Source organism: Berghia stephanieae, chromosome 9 (genome assembly GCF_034508935.2).
Source record: "Berghia stephanieae isolate SIO BIC M18660-M18661 chromosome 9, UCSD_Bste_1.3, whole genome shotgun sequence".
NCBI classification, from domain to species: domain Eukaryota; kingdom Metazoa; phylum Mollusca; class Gastropoda; order Nudibranchia; family Aeolidiidae; genus Berghia; species Berghia stephanieae.
Window position 1 is genome coordinate 20,702,883 of NC_088368.1, and position 18,300 is coordinate 20,721,182.

The 18,300-nt window shown below is 35.0% G+C and overlaps 1 protein-coding gene across 7 annotated transcripts in view; it reads right to left on the bottom strand.

The window, feature by feature from the left end:
- LOC144979835 (uncharacterized) overlaps nucleotides 1-18,300 on the bottom strand; it is a 104,720-nt gene that overhangs the window by 75,775 nt on the left and 10,645 nt on the right. For 5 of the 7 annotated variants that reach the window (XR_013646780.1, XM_078927012.1, XM_078927011.1 and 2 more), the window contains exons 5-11: nucleotides 13,572-13,784; nucleotides 10,775-10,932; nucleotides 7,089-7,170; nucleotides 6,411-6,484; nucleotides 4,414-4,548; nucleotides 2,989-3,077; nucleotides 1,318-1,372 (exon numbers count right to left, since the gene is read on the bottom strand). Coding sequence is in view for 6 of the 7 variants with exons in the window: in XM_078927012.1 (XP_078783138.1) it covers nucleotides 1,318-1,372; nucleotides 2,989-3,077; nucleotides 4,414-4,548; nucleotides 6,411-6,484; nucleotides 7,089-7,170; nucleotides 10,775-10,932; nucleotides 13,572-13,784 (806 nt within the window). In the remaining variant the exon portion in view is untranslated. The remainder of the gene's footprint in view (nucleotides 1-1,317; nucleotides 1,373-2,988; nucleotides 3,078-4,413; nucleotides 4,549-6,410; nucleotides 6,485-7,088; nucleotides 7,171-10,774; nucleotides 10,933-13,571; nucleotides 13,785-18,300) is intronic. The other 2 variants (XM_078927015.1, XM_078927013.1) reach the window with 1 other exon arrangement.

The following is an 18,300-nucleotide window of genomic DNA, read 5'->3' on the forward strand; positions in this document are numbered from 1 at the left end:
AAATCCCGAAGTATGGTACTGTAAACAAATAAAAAAATTTGGCTTAATGTCACAAGCAATTCTAGTTTTCGAGCCAATTATCAATAAAATCCATCAGATGGTTGTGGAGACATCCATGTCAATACGTGTGCACGGATTGTGGAACAGACTATAATCATGCTTGAATCATTATCATCATTATCATTACTTTTATAATCATTTTTGTTATTAATTACTAGTATATTTCTGATCATCGCTTAAGACAAATAATTCAAACAAGTCTATGAACCATTTTACCATAAATCTACTCCACAATATATACATAACTTTGAAGAGAAGAAGAGATAGACTGATTTTTCCCATCTTAATTCTGTATAAAGGTAACGGAATTGCATTTCCAAAGGAGTATTATCAGATCAATTTTCGGTTATGCTGAACAAACTACATTTCAATTCTGTCAAGTTAGGTGGGGAAAAATATATCTATATTATCTCTATAAGTGGAGACAGCATGGTGGTGGTGGTGGTAATGGTGGTAATTATAGTGGTAGTAGTAGCAGTACTAGTCGAGGCCTGCGTCAATTGCAGTTCGTTTTTGAGGGTTTTACGACCATTGCAGCACATTAAGGTCATATCCGCACCAGTAAAAAGGAAGAAAATGGAATAGTAAAATGTTCCAAGAATAACAATTATAACATCCATGAAAAGGTAAAACATAGGGGAATTGGTTCAAATAGGAAACATGTAGATTCCAAGAGCACACTATCAGTGTACTTAGTTTGAGATTACCTAAAAGTCTCATCCAGACACAAGGGCAAGTCCCCACTAAGAGGAATACACTCAATGATTATAAATTATAATATATATAACACAACAAATGAATACAATGCATAACAGACAGATGATTTACAAGACAAAAATTACCATCTCTAAAAACTCTAACTATACATTTGACCATTTCCCTCCCAGCCAGGGTATCCGGCCAGGGCCAGGACAAAACCAAGTAATCTCATTCCAAGAGACAAAGACAGAAAGCATGTTGAAAAACAGATATAGAGGGGAACCCCACCCAGTCGATAACAGTAAATAAAAACCAAACCATAGATGGTGAAATAAGTAAGGTAAGTAATGTAAATTGACCAAATATATTTTTTAAACTGTCTGTTCATGCCCAGTCGTAGAAAAGACATTAGAGAGAAAATAAGAAAGTCTACGTACACTATGTTAAAACGCATATATCGAGAAATGGTAGTTAGGGCAAAACTAGGTTGTAAGGAAAAACTACACATGTATAAGGTTTCCCAGCAAGCCTCTCATCTCTGGTACAAGTTATACTCACGTTATCTGATCGTTTTCTGTGCTCAAAAATTTCATTCAATGTTGCCACTGCCAAACTGTTGAGTAAGAACAAATAAAACTGTAAGGGGGAACCACAATTTGTTGTGTAGGCATGATTCCTATCAACCACAAACATCCATGCACACAGGCAAATACACACAAACACAAGCCAAACGTACTTAGAAAAGTTGAACCACATAATTATCAATTCTTCAAAAAAAAATTTTTTTAATAAAGGAGAACCTATAATTTCGGATTGCAAATGACATAAAAACAAATAAAGAGACATCCTAACAAAATAGATCTGATGTACATAAATGGATTTATGTTTTCACTGGCCTGGATAGAATGATATTAAGGGGCAAGTGAAAAGTGGAGTTGACCAGATAAAGCAACAATGACAAACACAACAATCCCATGTTTATCCAACCACTGGAAAAGGCCTGTTCACATTCACTGATTGTGCTTGATGCCCACAATGTGACCACCCTTATGAAACATCTCATCACCTACTTTTAAACTGCAGGAAGTATCAAGACATCAGAGAAAAACTTCTCCCTCTATTCTTAATACAGAAAAAAACTCAACAACGCAAAGGAAAAACTGCAAAAGACCTCCACTAACTTCTGCATGGCATTGAACCAAAGAGTACAAGCTCAAAGGCCTCTGAATTAGAGACAATAACATCAAAATAAACTATGAGGAAGCCTATTTTTGACTGCACAACCCTAACTTCTTGTTGTCATCATGTGTGGGATTTAGTGTATTGTTTTTTGAGGATGCCATCCGAATAATTGCATTACAAGAAAGATGAAAACCTCACTCTGTTGACTTGGGTATCGCCACCTCATGTGTATACTATTAGGTGACCCACTCCAGTTGCCCCCAAAAAAGATTTATCTCTGTCTGACACATTCACTCTCTGCTAAATAGGCAGAATCCCATCAGACCCAAAAATAAAGAGTTTGAAATAAGTTATGACTAATTAAGTCAACAAACAAGACAAAGTTTTAATCCAAGTCACAAGAGATTTAATGGACCATTGATCAGGAAGTAATTTGGGAAGCCAGATTTTCTTTAGACTCTGAGATGTGAAATCAGTTTTTAAAAACATGAGCTTTCATGTTACAGACTATCCATATTATTTATCTTTTTTGAACAGAGACATATCTATTCTGGGCTAGTTGCTCGATCCATACAAGTATAATGAATTACATGAATAAAGAATCTTCTCTAAAGACTTAACTTTGCATAGAGTGGCACTCAGAACCAAGATTTACAGGTCACAAGCCAAGTGTCCTACCATGAGATTACAAAGCATCACAAAATTAACAATAGGCCAGTAAATTATTTGAAGTAAATGTTGTAATGCACAAAAAAAAAAAAAAAAAGAAAAAGAAAAAAAGGGGAATTTTTTCTTTATGGTCTATTCCAATGAAAGATTGGAACAACCACGGCATCAGCTGCAGTGCAGAGCCGCAAAGTGAGCTAGGGCGAGGTGATTGCTCAAGGCCACACAGCATGAAACTTGGTACCTTTCGGGTCTGAAGCAAACCGCTGAACCAAGCTGCCCCAAATACCACTGAATGTGTTCACCAAAACAATCTTCAAAACATAGTATCTGCTCATTTTCAAACAATTACAAATGAACAATGAAGTCCAGTTCAATTACCATTGTTTCCTCTCCATTTCTGAAGTTAAATCAGTAGTGTAGGTATTCAAAGCATCAATGGCTCTCCGGACACGAGTTAGTTCCTGCTTCTGAAAACCAAAGATAAGTATGGATGAAGCATAGGTTTACAATATTTACTTGATTGTTGTGAAATACATAAAATAGGAATAATGACTGGAATCAACAATACAAATCATATAAGTACCCTTTAATTAGTTTTTCTTTCATATATAAATAAATATATATTTCATGGTTCTTGCTTTTAGATATATATATATATATATGCAGTTTTATATAACTGCAAATAAAAACATTAATGTGGATGTTATGAGTGAGCTCTTTCTCAACGGTTTCAATAGCTGATAAATATGACATATAATCAGATCAAGGATAAACGATATTGAATTGTAGGAGGGGGGAGGGTGGAATGGTATACACCGTCAGCTTCCTAACTTTGTGTATTGAGAAAGTACAAGTCGAAAATGTCAACAGCAATTGGCTTTGTTGATAAAATATAATCTTAAATTCAAATTTATGGATAGATGGGTGTGGTGGGGAGAGTTCTTTCCTCTATAATTTTATTTACTCAGTTTCAAGAAACATTTCTGTACTATATGTCACCTAGATTCAGGATTGAGTTCTAATCTCTAAAGACTAACCTGATTTATGCTGTGATGAAATTGATCGGGTATCTCGCATAACGGTTAGGGGAGAAGTGTTGGTCTAGTGTGAAGTGGAGGGAGAGCTCATCCAGTTCAGGGACAGTCTTTGTATTAATGTCTATTCGCAATTTTGCCTCAGGTAATTAATTAACATTACAATTTCTATAGCTTTGGTCATAAACAGTTCAACTTAGAAGAACCCAACTATGCATGAGCTTTTAAATACTGCAGATGATATAACAGTAAATAGACAAGAACAGTTGTGTTACATGTAAAATAATGCATTTTCATTGGATCGTTTTACAGAATATTTAGAGACATGATGCATCATTGATTGAAATAGTGATCTTTGCCTAAGATTAGAAAACAGCATATTCTTGGAGTTTGAAGATCTCTGTCGTTGATCTGTTGTCTTTTTTGAAGTAATATTTTTATGTTTTTTCATTGTTGGCTGAAGAAGAGTCCAAAACGTTCTGTTTTGGGTATTTTGTTCTTTTTTGAGGCTGTTCTATTCATTTTTGTTTATTACTTTTTACAATCCATTGCTTCAAGGAGCTTAGTATCAGTAATTCTTGGAGTTGAACAGTTTGCGACCTTAGCCAATGATTTGCTTGATCCTTCCATAAGGCTGGTTGCCATGAAGTATGACAAGACACAACATTTTAAATTGTGATTATCATTATGAAGACCATGGAACTTTGTAACAAAATATTCATTATAATAATATTGGTATTTGAGTCAATAATTACATTTCAGGAATTACTTTTATTTCAGCATTAAAATCATCTGACACGATGTCTCCCAAGATTATTAGCTCTTTTATAATGTGTAAGACAATCTCTGCAAGGTGGTAGGGAATCCTGATTTTATCCAGCATATCCCAAACAAATTTTATGGCCTGTAATAGAAAAACATAATTATAATGCATTGATTGTTTACGTTTTGTAAAAGATTTAGGTCAAATTGTGATTGATAGGATGGTGAGTCAAAAAATAATGGGACAATTCTCCTACTGAGTTCATTTCTTTTTCAAGTGACATCATATTTGACTCAATTGAACTCACACATGTACTCTTTAAACCAAAAGTTAAAAATTTTAATTCTGTCAAATTTTGACAAAGTTATGGCAGTTCAAAATGACTGCTCCCATGGATGTCTGTCAGCGACATAAACTGTCATTGAATTTCTTGTTTTCGAAGTAACATTTTTAAATGCATTGGTAAAGTCTATAAAACTCAGGCATTTTGTAGAGGCAGTGTTTTAGGTGGGTTGAACCTGAGTCGAAGAGACAATCATTGGGCTGGAGACACCCCTCTTCCCCAAATACTAAAACTTCAAAGATGAGAAATCAACTGGGAAAATTATGCCAACAGTGTTTTGGGATATTAGAGGTGTAAAACTCGTTGAAGTCCTACCACAGTGAGCCATAATCAACTATGAATGGTAGAAACAGACCTTGTTTTGTTTTTGTTTGTTTTTAGGTGTTTAACGGCGCTTTCGACACTATTCAGGCCATTTAAGCGCCCGTTTCTGTCTTTTATCAATTTTTATCTGCCTTGAGGGGCCATAGCTGCTCAATCGTGTACTGTTGTAATAAAATTTTGATAAAATCACAATAGTTACATGATTGAAGCAACTGAAAGAAAGATTCCGTTGAGTAAGACCAGTTTTGGAGATGGAACGAGTATTGTTTCTTCATGAAAATGCCCTTCCACACACATGTGCCAGGAAAAAGGAGGCAATCACATCATTTTGATGAATAACACTGTCTCACCCTACTTATTAATTCACCAGACTTGACACTTTCAGATTTTAATCTCTTTGGTCCACTGAAGGAGGCAATGAGGGAATGTCGCTTTGAAGATGATGAAGAGGCCAAGGCAGTAGTGAAAAGCAGGCTCAAAGTTCAGCCAACTCAGTTTTACGAGGATGGGATACATGACCTTACAAAAAACTAGACTGTAGCTATTGAGAGAGGAGAATACTCTGTTGAAAAGAAGCATTCTAATCGGCCAATGCCAAGCTATTATTTGAGTTATAATGCATTGTATTGGTTCAATTTGTTTTAAAGTAATAAGCTGAGTCCCAAGACTTTTTGACTTACCCTCATAGAAGTTTGAGTTTGCTTGTATCATTTATACAAGTTTTGCTGTACCATCAGTTATATTGTCGTAACTGATAACAAGTGCAATATCATATACATTATGGTAATTTGATGATAACTTGATCATAACTTAAAATGTGTAATTTACTGATATTTTTAAAAAAATATTTTTTTTTAAAACTGAATTCCTGCATAGCATTATATACTGAGCATGAAGTTAAACTGGCCGGTAATTAACAGTCCTTAACTTTATAACTGTTGGTCACATTAGCATACTTCATACACCATTGGAAAGTTAAGAGAATCCCTGTTCACCCAAATGTTGTTGGGTTGAAAAACATCCAAAATTTTGTGGAGTGCAAAAGTAAGCGTAAATGTACAATGTTGAAGAATGCGTAAATGTTTTTACTGACTTTGCGTTGTTTTTGACCATAGAGGATAAAAACGAAATAAACCAGCATGATTTTCCATGGCTATTTAGGCCATTTCCATTACTCTGTGGCAAGCACAGAATTCCCGTGGCACTTGGCAGCTCTACATGCTGTGTCAAACATGTGCAGTAGGGGAAATATAAGTCTGATTAGACTGTGGGAAATGTCAACAAAGGTTTAATGTATGAGTGGAGTAGTGCTTAATTTTCCAGTCATTACACTTACCTTTTGTCTTAAAGGTTTGGACACATAACTTGCCACTTTTGTGAGTTTTACAAGCATCCAGTAGTCAGCTAATCCTAAGAGCAAAGAAAGAATTTAAAAGTAAAGATATTTTTGTCAGTAGTAGTAGTAGTAGTAGTGGTAGTAGTAGTAGTAGTAGTAGTAGTAGTAGTAGTAGTAGTAGTAGTAGTAGTAGTAGTAGTAGTAGTAGTAGTAGTAGTTAGTAGTAGTAAGTAGTAGTCAGTAGTAGTAGTAGTAGTAGTAGTAGTAGGCAGTAGTAGTCAGGAGTAGTAGTAGTAGTAGTAGTAGTAGTAGGCAGGAGTAGTCAGGAGGAGGAGGAGGAGGAGTAGTAGTGGTAGTAGTAGTAGTGGTAGTAGTAGTAGTGGTAGTAGTAGTAGTAGTAGTAGTAGTAGTAGTAGTAGTAGTAGTAGTAGTAGTAGTAGTAGTAGTAGTAGTAGTAGTAGTAGTAGTAGTAGTAGTATTTGTAGCAGCAGCAGTAGTAGTAGTAGTAGTAGTAGTAGTAGTAGTAGTAGTAGTAGTAGTAGTAGTAGTAGTAGTAGTAGTAGTAGTAGTAGTAGTAGTAGTAGTAGTAGTGGATAAAAGTCTGTTGATTTTATTTGATTAAAAAAAAAACTGTCAACAGTAATCACTTTAAAAATTCTGTAAATGAAAGGTTCGTACCATGATGCAAATTATCATCTAAAGTGGTGAACATCTCTTTGAAGCTGTCTTCATGTATCTGGATATTGATATCCCCAAAAGACTGTTGATAAATATTTTAGAATATAGACGAATTACTGATAATAAATAGGTCTGCAGTGGTGGTGTTAGAAGTGGTAATATTTGAAATATTAGAAGAAGCAATCGTAGTAGTTGTGAAAGCAGTATTAGGAATAGTAATAGCAGTAGTACAAAGCATCTTTAGACTACTATTAATCAATGTTGACATAGAACCACCTCGAGAAATTTATCAGCACTCTAATAATTGGATGAGAAATTCCCATATATATATGTGTGTCTGTGTGTGTGTGATTTGGCAAAACCCGTCAGATATCGCACAAGCCCGTTTTGAGATACGAGCGAATAAATGTGAAAAATCATTATCTGCATGATTTTTGTATTTTCACTTCATCGATTTAATATCCATCCAACTACATTCTCCTGAAAGGATTTTATAATTGAAGCTTATATAGATAATTTAATTTTTAAAATTTCTGAGCTCCTTCAAAGTGTAATAAATATGTATATCTTTAAAAGTGATTTTCTCTGTTAAAATTTTTTTTGACTCCCTCCTTTCAAATGTAAATAACAACAGACCTAAATGAGATAATTACGATATTCAAATTGCATTTTGTCCAGAAAGAGTGCCTCTATTGAAATGTGAAAAAATATAGGATTCGAATTTATCAGACGTCCAGATCACCACACATATGTGCTGTATACTTTATTCAAGGGAAATAATGATCCTTATTGGAGAATACTATTGTAAAATGTAGATTTTATCAAAGTTCAAAGAAATCTTTGTTGTTTCTGTCAACTATTCATTTAAAAGATTAATCAGGGAGAGAGACGGGGGGGTATTGTATTCGATTTTGTTCTTTTGTTTTTAAGGGTTTTACGGCGCTTGCAACACATTAAGGTCATATCAGCGCCAGTAAAAAGGAAAAAAATGGGATAGTAAAAAGTTCTAGAATTACAATTAAAACACCCAAGAAAAAGTAAGACATAGGGGAACTGGGAACAAATAGGGATCAGATGTAGATTCCAAGAGCATACCACCAATGCACTTAGTTTGAGATCACCTATAAGTCTCATCCAGACACAAGCACAAAATCCAACAAAGAAGAATACACTCAAATGCTTGCATTATACATTAAAAATAACAAATATAATAACACATAACAGAGAGATGATTTACAAGGAAAAAAATATCATCTCCCAAAACAATAACTATGCATTTGACTGTTTCCCTCCCAGTCAAGGACTCCGGCCAGGGTCGGGACAAAACCGAGCAATCTCACACCAAGACAAAGACAGAAAGCAAGTTGGAAAACAGATACAAGGGGATAGAAGACACGGTAAGTACCTCCCTGCCCACTGTGGAGGTAGGGTTCCCACCCAGTCGATTTTGTTGCAAACTTTTGTGTCGTTAAACGTTTGTGCTGTTTGCCTGGTTTGAGAACAGATGTAATATTGATAAGCTATTGTTTTATATTTCAATACAATGTAACCTACAATTATGCCTTGCTCAATGCATTTCAAAATACTTTATTTATTCATCTAGTAAGCCAAATTATACCAACAATATATTCAATACATAATAAGTTGCCTGCAGGGAACGCCTTTTATACTTGTACTCTATCAATGGTATATGTCATTTTTCCGAGAGAGAGATGCCGATCCATACCTTTGTGGGGTGTTGAGGGTGGCTAATATTACATGAAGTGTCTTAGCAAAGGATGCAACCCCAAATCTAGTATTTTTATATCACCCATCTAGTCACTGATCATGCTCAATATTTCTCAACTATATGACGTGACGTGACAAGACGTAAAGCCATTATAGCATGCTATTATTTTCTCATCTTTTTTTCATATAAGTAGTTAAGAGACATGCATCCATCTAGTAGGATGTATGCATGTTTCAATTTATAATCCAACTCACAATGAAATAATCTCTAAAGTTTAGCCAGTTTTGTCAATTGATTAAGTCATTTTGAAGTATTTTTTTTTTTTTTTTTTTTTGTTTGTTGCTTTAGGTCTCTTCCAACACAATTGAGGTTATATGAGAGACCGCTGAAACAAAAAAACAAGCAATCTAACAAAAATAGTACAAATGTAAATCAAAATCATAACCTAAAGATATCATAAGCTAAATTATAAATAACCAAGAACAAACAGGCAGAAGATTTACAGAAAAAAAAAATATCCCCTGTCAAAAATACAATCACAAACCAAAGAAGCATGATAGGCTAGTAAAGAGAAGAAGAAACGACATCACTATCGGATCATACACCCATGCGAACATCATAGGTATATGATTCAAGAGTGATGCTCCCATCCGACCACCCGCTCATTTTGAAGTACATTCATCATTCTTTCTAAAAAAATTATTTCTTAAAAATTCACTTTTAAAATTTAGCTTTTTAAAGTACACGTTAGCTCATATTTTAATATAATATCATAATTATACATTTTAAGATATGTTATAATTCCTCCAACTATTTGATGGAACGGTGACCTTGTATTTGTTGTTATGCCGGGTTGGCACTTTGGAATATGTTCTACTGTCTTTTATCTAGTGCACAACCTTGAATGAAAAAATATATTCATGTAACTCTACCATCAGTTGCGGTGGTTGGAAGAGTGTATTATGGTGTTTGATGGTATCAAAAGATACTAATCTATTGATGGAGGTTTTGGGTGTAGTATTGGTTTTGCTTGGAATTCATATTTTTGTGTTAAAATGGACAAATGGCTTATCTGAAATCATCCATTGGTCATAATCAATTTATACTTTGTGTCCTTTAAAGTGGCATTGACTTCAAAATATGGAAACAGAACTTATCTGATAAAACCCGTACAAGCTGAAATATCAAAATTGCAAGAAAAGATTTGTCAACTGGTAACCAACCACATGGTTCAGCTTCTTTGACGTCCATGGTCAACATGCTTTGATGATGCTGGTTAATCCAAACATCCCCTTTTTTTCTGCTATCGTTTAGAACATGGCAAATTTTAAGGTCATGAAAGATAGAAATTGTTAAATTGATTCTTCATTTTAATTAAATTTTACAAATAGAATTTATCGTAAAGAAGTTGAATTAGCTTTGTAATGTTTTTGAGTAACCTCCCTTAAGCTGGTGCAATGGTGAAGATCACTTTGAATATTTCGTCTTCCATCAATTTGAATAGTATTCCGTAAATGAGAGAGTGGTTCTATATCTAATTTTACTTCTTGAGACATACACTATTAGTCATAATAATTTCACGTTTTCATCACAAGCTTGCACATTCCAAGAGTTTTCTGTCCCTGTTTCCTCTAGCTATGTAAAAAAAAAATGAATGGGTGGTGATAGGCTCGAAATCATTAATTAATGAACCTATTTTTAAATTTGGAGACAGAATAACGGGAATATCTACATTTTTTATTACTTAGACAAATAATCTTACAACATTTGCTAAAGGTCTGAAATAGTTCAACTTAATGGCAATCATTCAGATTAACCAGCAGAACTTATACAGAACATATTTGGTCACAGTCAGATCATTGTAATTGAGCAGCCAATTACCAGCTTTGATTGTGGTAATAATAGTACTATTATATCAAACTAAATAATATATATAATATAAATTTGTAATACTCACCAGGTTAGCTACTGCTAAAGTGGTGTTTGGGCAGCCAGAGATGCTACATGCTTGAGATTCTATAATCAACATAGACGAGAGATGTATGTTCCAAAACCCCACAGGAAGATCTTTGATTTGATGCTGATAAGTGCTCCCCCATGGGATCCAGTTTGAGGCTTTAAAAATGTATTATTGTTTTACACTTGTAAAAAATTTTCAGTCAATGATGCTACTCAATTATTATTTTTAAAAAGCGAGATAAAATATTATAAAGTGAATTAATGACACTATGACTAAAGTCAGAAAAAAAACTAAGAAGTCAACAACAAAAAAAACACACAGATGAAACTATACCAATTGAAAAATGTTTGATTTTAACTTCATAAAAGACATGTTCTAATCTATTTTTTTTTTTTGGTTTTTAAGGGCTTTAAGGAGCTCGCAACACATTTAGGTCATATCAGCGCTAGTAAAAAAAGAAGAAAATGGGATAGTAAAGAGTTCTAGAATTACAATTAAAGCACCCAAGAAAAGGGAAGACAAAGGGGAGGAATTGGTTCAAATAGGGAACAGATGTAGATTCCAAGATCACACTATCAAAGTACTTAGTTTGAGATCACCTAAAAGTCTCATCCACACACAAGCACAGGACCCCACTAAGAGGAATACAATCAAATGTTTACAAATCGTATACAATATGTAAATAAAACATAATACAGTGCATAACAGAGAGATGTTTGTTTGTTTGTTGCTTTAGGTCTCTTCCAACACAATTGAGGTTATATGAGAGACCGCTGAAACAAAAAAACAAGCAATCTAACAAAAATAGTACAAATGTAAATCAAAATCATAACCTAAAGATATCATAAGCTAAATTATAAATAACCAAGAACAAACAGGCAGAAGATTTACAGAAAAAAAATATCCCCTGTCAAAAATACAATCACAAACCAAAGAAGCAGGATAGGCTAGTAAAGAGAAGAAGAAACGACATCACTATCAGATCGTACACCCATGCGAACATCATAGGTATATGATTCAAGGGTGATGCTCCCATCCAACCACCCGCAACAGAGAGATGATTTACAAGGTAAAAAAAAATATAATCTCCCAAAAATAACTATACATTTGACTGTTTCCTTCTCAACCAAGGTACTCTGCCAGGGCCAGGACAAAACCAAATGATCTCATTCCAAGACAAAGACAGAGAGCAAGTTGTAAAACACATAAAGGGGAATAGAAGACACAGTAGGTACCTCCCTGCCCACTATGGGAGGTCAGGAACACCACCCTGATGTGATAATTTAGACCAAACTTACTTTTGATCAATTATTATAAACTCTTAATAGTAATATAAGCACTAAAGATAATAATAATAATAATAATAATAATAATAATAATAATAATAATAATAATAATAATAATAATAATAATAATATTAATAATAATAATACAGTGCAAGCCACTTCATTCAAACAGCACCGCTACCCAGAAATCCTTCCAATTTACTGATTCCACGAATGACTTTTGTTTTTAAGATTTTTACGGTGATTGCGACACATTTAGGTCTTTTCAGCGCCAGTATAAAAGGAAGAAAAATGAATAGTCAAATAGGTTTTGATCTACAATCAAAAATACATGAGAAAAAGTAAGACAAAGAGGAAGTGTTCACATAAGAAATAGATGTTTATTACTAGCAGATTAGATTATTGCAATTCCCTTCTCATTGGCTGTCAAAGTAGATTAATTCATCAACTACAAAAAATTCAAAATAAAGCGGCTAGACTTATAAAATTAACGAAAAAAAGAGATCATATAACACCAGTTCTCCAGGAATTGCACTGGCTTCCTATGAAGTATAGGATAGAATTTAAAATATTGTGCTATGTTTTTAGATGTCTGGATGGATTGACTCCTGAATATTTGCAGGAACTGATTAAAAAATATGAACCCACTCGAAATCTAAGATCATCTCAGTTCCAACTTCTAAAAGTTACCACCTCAAAATCCACTTTCGGTGAAAAAGCCTTTTCATTCATAGCTCCACGCCTATGGAACGCACTTAGTCCTTGGACAAAGTCCTGTGAAAATTTATCATCTTTCAGGAAATGTCTGAAGACTGAGTTGTTCCGCGAGACTTATTTTTCATAAAATAGATGTTGCGTTGATTCTGTTTTTTGTATGCATGATTATGTATCATGTAGTGTCGTGATTTTTAATTTTGTTGTTTTTAAACATTTTTATTTTTATTTTTATTATGTAAAGCGCCGCAAAGCACGATTAACGTGGATGTTTAGGCGCTATATAAATTCATTATTTATTTATTTATATTTATTTATTTATTTACTAGATGTATATTCCAAGAGCACACTATCAGTGAAATTAGTTTGAGATCACCTCATCAAGACACAAGCACAGGTCCTCACTAAGAGGAATACTCAAATGTTTACAAACCATATATATATATATATATATATATATATATATATATATATATATATATATATATATATATATATATATATATAATATATATATATATATTACAAAACATTTTTATGCAGATTTCTTTTTATACTAAAAATGGGTTTGGAGTGCCTACTGTTACCTACATTCAAAGTACAGATCTTTAAAAACCCCAAAAATTGATGAAAAGAGCAATAAATTAAGGGTAACCATACACAATAAAAAATAAAAACAAAGAGGATTTTCAAAAAAATAAACCAATCTAACAACGTAAAAGAATTTTAACAGAAAAGAAAATCAAAGAAAAAAAAAACAACAAACAAACAAATAATGGATTATCCTTCATTACCATTTCCGATAACTACAAATGCATTGTAATATTGTGTTCCAACATGATTATCTGTGGATAGCTTCCGATGGTCCACTGTCACATCATAAGAAATCAGGGATTCCATATGTAAAGTTTTTACTACTTTCAAATCATCGATGAAGATTTCATCCTTTGACTTGTCAACTTGATATTTGAATCTGAATCTGAAGAACTGTGTGTTGTCTTTCTTTCCTGTGGATATGTTTTTTTTTCCTTCATTAGTAAATCAGCAGTCTTTTGTTTTTGGAATTTTTTTTTTAAATCAAAGGCATTTTTGAAATCTGCAAAGCAAGTGTATAAAAAAGGCCGGCTCTATTTCTCCGAACGCTCATGAAAATAAACTTGAACTCTATTTCTCCGAATGGTTGGCTAGCATCTAGTAGCTGATGGGTTATGGATGTGATGTCGATGCAAAAGTAAATGATTATACAGAGTGGACAGGGAATTCTCACGAATCATCAAGCTAGCATTTTGTAGGCACATTGTTGACAAAGACAGATTTTATCAAAAAATTGTGCTATTGCAAATAGTCCATGGCGCATTCACTTTTGCACTTTGCGCTCCACTATCAAAGAGAGAATAGAAGAAACCTAAATAACAAAGCCAAAGTCTCAAGACGGGAACAATGTTACTGAACATGATGTAATAAATGGCCACTCTAAATCTCTATGATATCATCTGCCTGTTCAATAATCTATACTTTGCATTTCTAGCTAGCTCACAAGAACATAGGAAAGGAGGTGTTCCATAAGGAAGCCAAATCAACGGGGTTAAAGGTCAATATCATGAAGACAAAGTCATTGAGGATAAATGTTTAAAGTCACAAATCAAGGAGGAGCTGATAAAGACATCAAGAAAAGCTCACAAGAACAAAGGAAAGGAGGTGTTCCATAAGGAAGCCAAATCAACGGGGTTAAAGGTCAATATCATGAAGACAAAGTCATTGAGGATAAATGTCTAAAGTCACACATCAAGGAGGAGCTGATAAAGACATCAAGACAAAGATTGAAAAGGTATTGATGGCATTCAACAAATTGACCAAAATTTGGAATAGTTGGGGACCGCAATGAAGGACTAAAATTAAGTTATTCAAAATAAATGTGCTCTCAGTACTATTATATGAGGCCTAACATAGAAGAAAGGAAACTAGATACATTTCTCCATAAAGCTTAAAGGCATCTTTTAAAAGTAAGATCAGGAATAGATTAAATATCCCTTCTTAGAGTAAAATGGTGATCCTTAGAAGATTGAGACGGATATGACATGTCTTTAAAATGCTGAACAATAACCTGCCTTGCGAGGCACTAACATGGACACTTGACAGCAAGAGGAAGAGATGAAGACCTAGAGAAACATGGTGAGGACAATTGAGAAGGAGAGAAGCAAAAAAAGATTTGCATCCTGTAGGGAGGCCTGTTCTGCTGCAGCCGACAGGACAGCCCAGAGAAGAATGTCCACGGCCCTATTCTCCACAAAGAGAGATGAGAATAAGAGAAGAAGAAGAAATTCGATGTCAATCAAATGTGATAAAAAAATTATATAATAAATGTCAGATATTTTTGAAAACTACATCTTTCACTTAAGCACTTTTATCTAGGAAAACTTTTTATAATTTTCGTACTGACAACACAAAAATCTCGAACATTATCAGAGGCTAACATGGAAATCTCAAACAAAATAGACATTAACGTTTGCATTTGCTGATAAAATTCTTTTGCCTTATGTTTGTATTGTACAGAAACTAAAACTGCCATCGCTCTCTATGTGACCTTAAATGTATTAGTTAATGTGTCAAGCTTGCTTGTGTGGAGTATGAGTGTGTATGTATGTGTGTTACATGCGACGTCTCACTCAGTACCAGTTGGTGCTAGTGAGGCAATGATGACCTGAGGCTGTTACTATTATTGTATTTAAATTTTTAAAAAGACTAGGGGAGGGGAAGATGGGATGAGAAGGGAGGTGTGAGAGAGATAAGTGAAGAGTGGTAGGGATCAGATACCAGATTAATAGAATAGAATAGAATAGAATAGAAGGTATCGAAGTTGCTTGATTAGGCCACTGGCCTGTCGCCGAGTCTTTCCAGTCACTGAATGTCTTGTTCACAACTGATCTAATGCATTTCCCTACCTGATCTTGTGATCAGGGGCTAGCCTACACTACACTTTCTGTACTGATCTTTTGATCATAGCTATTTTGGGTGGGAGGCACCTCTACACTATGCACATAACTTTCTATCACAGCATCTAATCTATTCTTGAAAGCATTGACACTCGGCGCTTCAACGACATTTGCTGGCAATGCGTTCCAATGTTCAATTACTCTCTGTGTAAAAAAGTTCTGTCGAAGGGTGGTTTTAACCCTGGGTTTCAGAAGTTTATATGAGTGGCCCCTGGTGACTGATTTTTTGTCTACTGTGAACAGCCTATCCTGAGTCGCGTACAAGCAATGTGTGAAATTATAGGTCTCAATCATATCACCTCTCAAACGCCGATAGACCATACTTATTGGTTAAAGACGTTGCATGCTGAGTGTGTAATCAACAATGGGATGTGCTGGCTGTCTTATTATTATAGTACTGGTAAAGGGGAACATTATTTCACTTGTTATTGAATGAATGAAGACTCACTGAACGCTACACTTCATTTTAATGGGACCTCACCGAAACAATCCACGTTTACCTCCCACAGTCTTCTTCATATTCTTTGTAAAATACATATATATATATATGGAAATCTCGAACAGACAGGCCCAGTCCCAACGTGTTTGAGATTTCCGTGCTGCACTGCAGAGCTGCCAACCCCATCTGATGAGAATATGTACAATGGGACCTCAAAATGGGGGAGATTTCATAAAAATGGGTACAATCCTGAAATCGACAGAAACTGACCATTGTGAAAGTAAGAGGAAGGTATACTTACATAAAGTCACACCGCACAAGCTCAATTGCAGCAACAATGATGTTCCCAAGACTATAATCCAATCCTTTCAGAATTCTACCTCCCAGCATGAAGATCATAATTGGTCAAAAAATATATGATTATCCACCAAGGTTTCTCAATAGGCTAGTAATAACATAAATAACAGCGTAACACAACATCCAATGAAGAGTTATATATACAATATTTACATGTCATGTGTATTCCCTCAACTTATGGCTTAGCCAAGGCAGCAGCAGTGGCTGACTTGGCCTTTACCAACACATCCTCGGGGATCGTGTCTCTAAACGACGACTTGGCACTTTTGCACACAGACAGGGATTCCACAAGTTTATTTGACATGCTGTGGCGAAAATCTGTTCTATTCCTATGCACCAAACTGAATAGTCAATCACAGGCTGCGTTCGAGTGAAACATGGTCAGGAAGCCAAGCATGACTTTGCTAAGGAATGCATACTTTTTGCCACCTCACTGACTTTCCACCTTGGCCATCATGAACCAATAATCAGCTGCATTTTCACTACCCTCCATAGAACAGTCATCAGTTTGCCAGCACCTAAACTCTCTCACAAGTTTGTCCATGCTTTCCTCAATGTCCACATCAGCAGAGAGCAATGAAGGAAATCTGTCCACAAAAAAATTCAGGTCCACCACTGAGGAACACATTTGGTTGTTTGGGTCGGCTACACAGGCATGCACAATGGCTTTATCATTTAAATTACATTTCTTCTGAAGGTATTCAACCTTGGATTTGAAATATGACACAACAGATTTGTAGAATTTGTCTTGTTGCTCTACATCTAGGTCTTTCTCCACTAATTTTCTACATTTGTAGCCCAGATCAATGTCAGAATTTGGAAGCAAGTTTGACTTCTTGGAAGCATCAATTGTTAAGAGGTCAGTATCCTTTATTGCCTGGGGTTTCAGAAATCGTGTGCAAAGCTCCTTGATAACAGACATCATAATACCCCTGACTTTGTGTATAAGGGGCACATCACTTTGCAACAGAGCATTGGCGTTTTCAAACAATGGAATGACAAGGTGTAAGCTTTGACTTCATCACTCATCAGTTTCGTTAGGATACTTTTGACTGAGTGCTATTGCAGGACGATTCCTCTGACAGCCCAAGGAATAAAGCTGACAGAGGCTCCCACTGCTCTAGTAGCGTGAGAGACAGGGGCCAAGAGACAACTACCTGGTATTTACATGTTTAAGAATTTCATGGCTTTCGCATCCCAGAATCTCCTGTAACTCTCTTAGCCTCGCCACTCTCTTTGAAGATTTATCAAGAAAAAAATAAATATCAATTAGAAATTGGTCCAGTTTGATGCTCAATGAGTTGGCAGCTTTAGGAGCAGCAAGGTTGAGTCTGTGGCATGGGCAGCCAATGATATTTATGTTTTCATTCACTTCATGCAAATGAGCAGCCACTCCCGATTTCTCCCCTACCATGACAGCAGCATTATCAACACTAAAACTAATTCACGGTGTCAAGTCTAAACCACTTTTGTCCACCACATCCTTTACATGTGAAAAAATGTGCTAGCCCGTAGCCATTGTGGAAGAGAGAGGTCGACAGACAAAATTTCAGTCACTATTTTCTCCTGATTTGGTATCGAGTACAAATTTGAACGATCCAGCAAGCTTAGGATAACAGCAATACGAGCATCCGGACTATTACAACTAAAGAAATTCCGCATTTTTTGCGGTATGTTGGCAGCTCTGTGCCCTGTATAACAATTATGGCAATGATGATGATGATAATGATGATA